The sequence below is a fragment of the Priapulus caudatus genome, unplaced genomic scaffold (assembly GCF_000485595.1).
Source record: "Priapulus caudatus unplaced genomic scaffold, Priapulus_caudatus-5.0.1 Scaffold617, whole genome shotgun sequence".
Lineage (NCBI taxonomy): Eukaryota > Metazoa > Priapulida > Priapulimorpha > Priapulimorphida > Priapulidae > Priapulus > Priapulus caudatus.
In genome coordinates, this window is record NW_014577678.1 from 28,449 (window position 1) to 35,925 (window position 7,477).

General features: G+C 48.6%; 2 protein-coding genes across 2 annotated transcripts in view; both read left to right on the forward strand.

Annotated features, from left to right (window-relative positions):
• Positions 1–6,830, forward strand: part of LOC106812181 (cadherin-related hmr-1-like) — a 13,351-nt gene extending 6,521 nt beyond the window's left edge. Inside the window, exons 5-9 of the mRNA XM_014816004.1 lie at positions 3,571–3,659; positions 4,059–4,258; positions 4,897–5,101; positions 6,507–6,558; positions 6,716–6,830. Of these exons, the coding sequence (XP_014671490.1) occupies positions 3,571–3,659; positions 4,059–4,258; positions 4,897–5,101; positions 6,507–6,558; positions 6,716–6,830 (661 nt within the window). The remainder of the gene's footprint in view (positions 1–3,570; positions 3,660–4,058; positions 4,259–4,896; positions 5,102–6,506; positions 6,559–6,715) is intronic.
• A 7-nt stretch (positions 6,831–6,837) lies between these two features.
• Positions 6,838–7,477, forward strand: part of LOC106812183 (putative neural-cadherin 2) — a 10,662-nt gene continuing 10,022 nt past the window's right edge. The window contains exon 1 of the mRNA XM_014816005.1: positions 6,838–6,873. Coding sequence (XP_014671491.1) covers positions 6,867–6,873 — 7 coding nt within the window. The 5' untranslated portion in view covers positions 6,838–6,866. The remainder of the gene's footprint in view (positions 6,874–7,477) is intronic.

Below are 7,477 nucleotides of genomic sequence, written 5' to 3' on the forward strand. Positions count from 1 at the left end.
AGTGTGTGGTGTGTGGATTGCGTCGTGATGCGTGCGTTGCGTGCGTCGAGTGCGTCGAGTGTGTGTGGCTGTGTGTACGACATTCACCGCGGGGGAATCGAGGAGATTGATGAGAGAGAGATGAGAGGAGAGAGAGACGACCGAGAGGAGAGATGAAGAGGAGAGAAGAGAGAGAGAGACGATGACGGAGCGAGCAGGCAGAGATAGATAGAAGTTGGTCGAGAGAGTAAGAGTTGCCGTTATGAGACAATTGGGAAAGTACCACTACACAAGGCCCAGAAAGAGAGAGAGCGGAGTACGGAGACCGACAGAAAAGAGAGAGGGAGATCTGAGGAGAGAGGAGAGAGCCACGAGAAAGAGCAAGACAAGAGATGAGGAGACAGAGATGACGAGGAGAGAGGAGAAAGAGAAGGAGAAGAGAGAGACAGAGAGAGATGAGGGAGAGAGAGAGAGAGAGAATCGGGAGAGAGAGAGAGGAGAGAGAATGGAGAGAAAGTAACAGTGCGCTGAATGAGAGAGATGTAAGAGAGATAATGAGAGAGTGAGTGGGAGAGATAAAGACCTAGATAAAGAAGGACGAGGGAGAGAGAGAGAGAGCAGGAGAGAGTGCGAGAGAGAGATAGAGATCGAAATAACATGCACCCCCCTCTCCTCCTGCAGGCACCTACGTCACAGTCTACATCGTCGTTTCAGGACCTGAATGAGAACGCTCCCAAGTTCAAGCAGTCGTCATACACGGCGACATGATGGAGACAAGCGCCGTCGGCACCTCAGTGATCAAGGTCGAGCAACGGGCAGCGAGCAAGGTAACCAGGGAGCGGGTGCCGGCAGCGATCGGAACAGCCTGGTGGGTGTGCCCCATGCGTGAAGGGGTGCCGGCAGCGATCGGAACAGCCTGCTGGTCTGTATGTGTTCGAGTGCGCGTGCCGGCAGTGGTGGGAACAGCGGTCTGTCGTGTGCGTGAGTGAGTGGCGACAGTGGGGGTGTAACAGTGTAACTGGTTTGTTACGTCAGTATATATATACGAATCTATATATATATATATATATATATATATAGTATAATTTAGAATTTTAGATAGAAAACAACAACTCAGAGTCTCTGCTACAACCATCAGTAATTTATTACTAAAAAACAAGTCCCGGGGTGCCGGCAGTGGTCGAAACAGCCCTCCTCGGCCAACGGCTAGGGCGAAAGTGTGCCGGCAGTGATGTGATGAGCGTGCAGTCTCGTATTGGGGGGGGGGTGCGTACGCAGACAGAGACAGCGTCTGCGAACCCAACATCTGCCTCTAGATGTAGATTTCTGTTCAGATCTCTGATTTCTCAAGAAAAGATTATTTCTACATAGAGTTCATATATGCGCATATATTAACTCAAACTGCAACCACTAACCATTGCTATGCTATTCTCCTCTCTTGATATAATATAACTATATAATATAAAGTTCTTTATGTAATAATAATAACAATAATAATATTAATAATAATAATAATAATAGTGATAATGATAATGATAACAATAATATTAATATATGAAACAGCTCAGCATCACTCAATGTTAAATAAAAAAAATCGTTTCACTGGTTAACATAGTTGTGTAGTATGAGTAATCAATCGAGCAGTACCAGTACTAGTAATGTATGGTAATAAAAAATACCTTCCGCTCAGCTGTAGACGCGCACCTAACTCAAATCTCACTGTGCTAACTCTCTGCTAAAGTCGGCTGGCGGCAGTCTAACGCTGTGGCAGTGCAAGGCGTAGCTGTTGTGCTTTTTGCTTATCGCTTGTATCTGTTTTTCCTTCCGCCAGGGCGCCGACGAGGCCTAGGTAAACGCAGCATGCTTTACTACCTCTTTCGCTCTTGCTCTCACACAGTTCTGTTTGTGGCGCCCCCTAGTCGTGACAGAGGGCGCTGCAAACGCTTGTAGTCGCTCACCGAGTGGCCTTCTCTCGTAGAACCTCCTCTTCCCCTGTTTGCAGGGAGGAGAGGGAACTCTAACGAACGAACCTCAGTTCCTCTTTGCTTCACCCTCGAGATTTAGTTGGGAGGGAGTGTCTTCCACATCCACCGTTGATGGTGGCGGCAGGGGGTGGAGTCTGTGGTTGTGGTGGGCTGTCAGGGGCGGGGGTGGCTAGGCGATTCCCTTCACACCAACAAGCTCACACATCGGGCGAATTGGTTTCTACTCTGCCTGCTGCGTTACATTGATTTCATTGATCGATTTTGTCGATCGGTTTGATCGATTTCATTTATTTATTTGCTTGGCTTGATTGATGGATTTTTGCTTGCTTTGAATGATTAATTAGATTTAATGACGATCGAATTGATTGATCAATCTGATTGATTGATCAATCTGATTGATTGAATCAATCTGATTGATTGAATCAATCAATTCGATTTATGAGCGATTTCACTCTTGCTGCATCGTAGGGTAGGTGGTTTAATTTCTCACTAAATCCTTATTATAATGTTTGTCTCATGTAGGTGGGTTTAATTTCTCACTAAATCCTTATTATAATGTTTGTCTCATGTAGGTGGGTTTAATTTCTCACTAAATCCACACACGGAGCATCATGCATCCACTCAGAGCTGCTTCTGCTTCTAACACGGCAGTTTGAGTGGACAGGCGTGATGCTAGTTAGCTCTAGTTACCGTAGGTTTCACCACACTACTGTCTGCAGTGCAGTGAGGCCTATATATTACTTAGAGCTAGCACGGGGGATGCACGGACGAAGCGTGCGTGTGACATTGTGTGAAGATTGTGAGTGGTAGTTGTGTTCTAGATCATTCTTCTCCTCAGTGCATGCTTCTCTCTCGTGCGTGGTTGTCTAATAATCATGTCGGGATGGCAAGTCGAGATGGATAACGACACATTGTTATGTGGCGTCATTCACGTGCGTTGACATTCACGAGTGTTGGCATTCACACGTGATGACATTTAAGTCTGGTGACATTTACGTGTGGCACTATGAGGGTGACATCCACGTGTTATGTATGCTGTTCAAGTTTATAACTGCTCGAAGGTTAATTAAAAATATTATGTTAATATAATAATACTATCATAACATAATATAATTACAATCATATAATAACATTATTATTCACTAGTTTTGTTGGGAACGAGACGTTAAGCGTGCTATGTAATCACGTTGTACCTTTGTTGTTCCTCTCTCTCTCTCTCTCTCTCTTCTCGCCCCACGCCGCCCACACACACGCTAGGCACATCTTCACTTAATTCATTACGGATGGTTACGTGGGGCGGGCTTGCCGTGTACAACAGGAGGCGGGAGAGGTCTCCCTAAGACAAATGCTGATGCAGTCTTTCGATGCGCGTGAGTCGCGAGGCGGGGGGGAGAAGCGGGAAGGGGTGTAAAGACGTGGAAGGGGATAGGGAGGGCGAGCAGCGGAGGGATATGGGTGAGGGGAGCGAGCGAAAAGGTTGCCCGTAAAATGTGAGGAATTTGAGTTTAATGTATAGTTTTGGATAGACAATGCATTAGTTATCTGTTCTATCCTGTTTTAATCCATGGCTGTCTCATCCTATCGGTTAAACCATCGGATCGCACAGCCTCTACCACGACCCCATCATTCAGGGTCTACCACGGGCTCACCCCCACTCCATTCCACCCTACCCGGGATTTCTCACAAAGGCCGCACGTCCGCAATATTTCCCACTCAACATCAACCCATCCGCTACCATCGTCCACCCAAGCCTCCCCTACTGCCCAACGGATCACCATCACACCTTATCCTAAGATTTCACCCATCTTACCCACCCTACTGCCGGAACAATACTCACTTTACCTCACACCACACTGACACCTTCCCAGGCACTACTAAACCCATTCTTACCTCGCAATCAAATTACTCACCGGGCGAAATACCACCCAGCCGACCCTACCACCCCAGCGACCCACACCAACCACTTCCCCACCTTTCCACTATCCACCCGCTAACCTTCATCCTCATCCCGACCCTCCCACCACGCGGGAACCCGACATCCCGACCGCCGCCCACCCCTGCCCTCCCACCCAACCCACCCACCCCCATCTGTAGCTGCTTCCTCCTTGCAGGAGTACGTGCTCACGCTGACCGTGTCGGACGGCGTGCACAGCAGCGACGCGACCTTGACCGTCGCCGTGACCTTGGAGAACATCCGGCCGCCCGAGTTCACGCACAAGCAGTACAACGTCTCGACGGTCGAGGAGGACTCCAGCGTCCCCAGCGACGGAACCAACCCCAAGCTGCTGTACAAGGTACGCAAGCGGCACGGGGAAAATTACTTTTTTTTCAAAAGTCTGTGGGAAAAATAACTTGTCAAAAATTCTACGGGAGCTATTTTGGGCCGCACGGGAGCGATTTCGGAGGTTTGAAGAGCGAATCGCTCATCGCTCCCGTGTATTTTTTACCCTGGCGAGCAGTGAATGTTGACACCCCAGTTCATGTGGAAGATTAATTGTGTTGGTCCATCATCCCTCACGTACAATGTTCACGTATGTCGCACGAGCCACCTTTTTATGAATTAACTGTCGTGACCTCGCTTCGAGACTCCTGTACGAATTAACTGTGGTGACAACCCCTCACACACGACCCTCCTGTACGAATTAACTGTGGTGACCACCCCTCAGTCATGACCCTCCTGTACGAATTAACTTAGGTCACCACCCCTGACACACGAGACTACTGTACGTACTAACCAGGGGGAAAAAAAAAATTTTACAGGAGCTCTTTTTCAAAAGTCTGTGGAAAAAATACCTCTCGTCAAAAGTTTTACGGGAGCTATTTTGAGCCTCACGGGAGCGATTTCGGAGGTTTGAAGAGCGAATCGCTCATCGCTCCCGTGTTTTTTTTACCCTGGAACTGACGCGTCTCCTCTCCGCTTTCCCCCTCACAGTTCGCGGGAGAGGTGACCAACAACGACATCGTCAGCGATCGCATCGAGTTCAAGCTGTCTGGCCAGGGCACGCTGCCGGCCGCCGACCCGGCCTTCCGCGTCGACCCGACGAGCGGGGAGCTGTACATGCACAAGCCGCTAGACCGCGACCTGCCATACGGCCAGGAGACCTACACGCTGCTCGTGTCGGCGCAGGACTCCGCAGGTAGGGGGCGCTGCCCGTGTTTTGGCGCAGGACTCCGCAGGTAGGGGGCGCTGATAGAGTGTCCGCGCACGGGTCGTGGTGGTAGGGGGCGCTGAGAGAGTCCGTGCTTGGGTCGTGTAGGTAGAGGGCGCTGAGAGAGTGAGATAGAGAGGGAGGGATAGCAACAGGCAGAGGAGACAGAGAATAAAAGAGAGAGATAGATAGAGAGAGCGATAGAGGCATAGAGAGAGAAGGAAGAGAGATGGAGAGAGAGAGAGAGATAGGGAGTGGGCGTCAGGGAGAGAAATAGGGCAACAGAGGGGAGAGGGATAAAGAGAAACAGAGTGAGAGAGAGAGAGAGAGAGAGAGAGAGAGAGAGAGAGAGAGAAGAGAGAGAGAGAGAGAGAGAGAGAGAGAGAGAGAGAGAGAGAGAGAGAGAGAGAGTCATTCCACTGCTCTATATTCCTAAATTTATGCTATCTATTGGCATTCCGTAAATTTCCGTATCCCCGTTCCCTGTAGTTTTCATTTCATCTATATTCTCTCACACTGTCAGTGCTGTCATAATGTGACGATATTCCCATATTTATTCCTTGCGATCGTACGGCTATGCTATAGGTCTCAAATAGCTTATCAACCCGTACACCGTAACTGGCTGCGAATTGTCTGACGGATGTGGATTAACTGCTGAAAAATGATTAGACTTCATAGCGTTAGAGGGTAGTATACGTGACTGAATTTATTACTGGTCAGGCAAGGATTTTATGTCACGGTGCTTCTAATGAGCTTACGCGGCGGAATGTGGCGGATGGTATGTTTAGCACTTGTCGAGGCATAACCACCGCGATATAAGATACATCGTGATACGCCGCAACCGACAAGCGTAATTTATAGATACGCCAGCAAGGAGTATCTTATTAAACCAAATCACGCAATCACGGTACAATTCATAAACGATGGCGATTCTCTGAGGGCCGCTACGTCGAAATCGATACAGCCCCCTAAAATGCTCGCCCGCTCTATATCATTTCGCTAATCTCATCCAAGAAGATGCTATACAGTTCCATCTAATCATTGACTAAACAGCCATATGTCTAGCTGATATAATCTAACTACGCGATACGTTTACTCTAATCCTGATACTACCGACTGGAAATGTTCACTGCTGACATATAACCAACACCGATAATTTACTCGATAAGTAAGTACTCGTGTACGTCAAACATAGAAAAGGAAACATAATTTAAGTTAGGCCAAGCTGTTGTTGGTTTGGACTCACGTTCGGAAATGTCTTTCCTGCACCTCGCCCTCTCTCTGTTTCCTCGCTTCTTTATATCTTACCCTCTCGTGTGTGACCCGGCTCTTCTCGTCGATGGCGTATGTTCCTCTCTTTGTCTCTGTCCTGCTCGTTTTATTTTGTGAATAGGTTTATGTGATTATCACGATTACCACTTCGGAACGGCTGGCACTATTAGCCGGTTAGTCGGTCCGTTATGTAAGGCCGTTCACGCTCGGAGCGAACGTGGGTTCCATACTTGACGCTACTTTCTGTCTAACTCTATCATATATTCTGATCACTCTAACATGATATTAATGATATCTGACGTATGTCTTCGTTCATATCTGAATTATCAGCTGTAATTGTGGAGTGCTAGCGAGTACGACGATCGACAAGTGTGGGATTCAGGACAGATACGACAGTTTGCCATCGCAACTAAGGATGGTGTCACTGCAGAGGACGCCCCAGTAGAGCGACCGTGTAGAGTATTAATAGCATCCAAATATCATGACTGGTGAGTGACTAAAGAGAGAGAAGGGTCGGAAAGAGAGGGCAGATGAGAGCGGGAGAGAGTGTGCGAGAGCAGAGGGTGGAAGAGAGGAGGGGAGGGGAAGAGAGGCGTTGCGGAGAGGAGAAGGGTGGAAAAGAGAGGGAGGGAGAGAGGGAGAGGCTGCGAGAAGGAGAAGGGGGTGGATAAGAAGAGGGGGGATAGAGGGGAAGAAGCGTGCGAGAGAAGAGAAAAGGTGGTGAAAGAGACGGGAGGTAAGCGAAGAAATGAGAAGATGCGGGAGAGAGGGAGTGAGATAAGAAAGATAGAAAAAGAGGAGAGAGGGGTGGAGCGGAGGGAGACGGAGGGAGATAAGAAAATAGAAAAGCTGAGATGGGGCTAGAGAGGAATGAGAGAATTATAGAGAGAGTGTGGAGGAAGAGTGAGAGAAGTGGGAAGAGAGGAAGGGAAGAGACGGCAAGGAGCCAAAGTGAGAGGAGAAGGGGTGGAATAGGAGAGAGAGACGAGAGGGAGAGAGAGAGAGAGACGAGAGAGAAGAGAGAGAGAGAAGAGAGGAGAGAGAGAGCATGGGGAAGAGAGAGAGAGAGAAGATGGGGGGGGACGAGAGGAG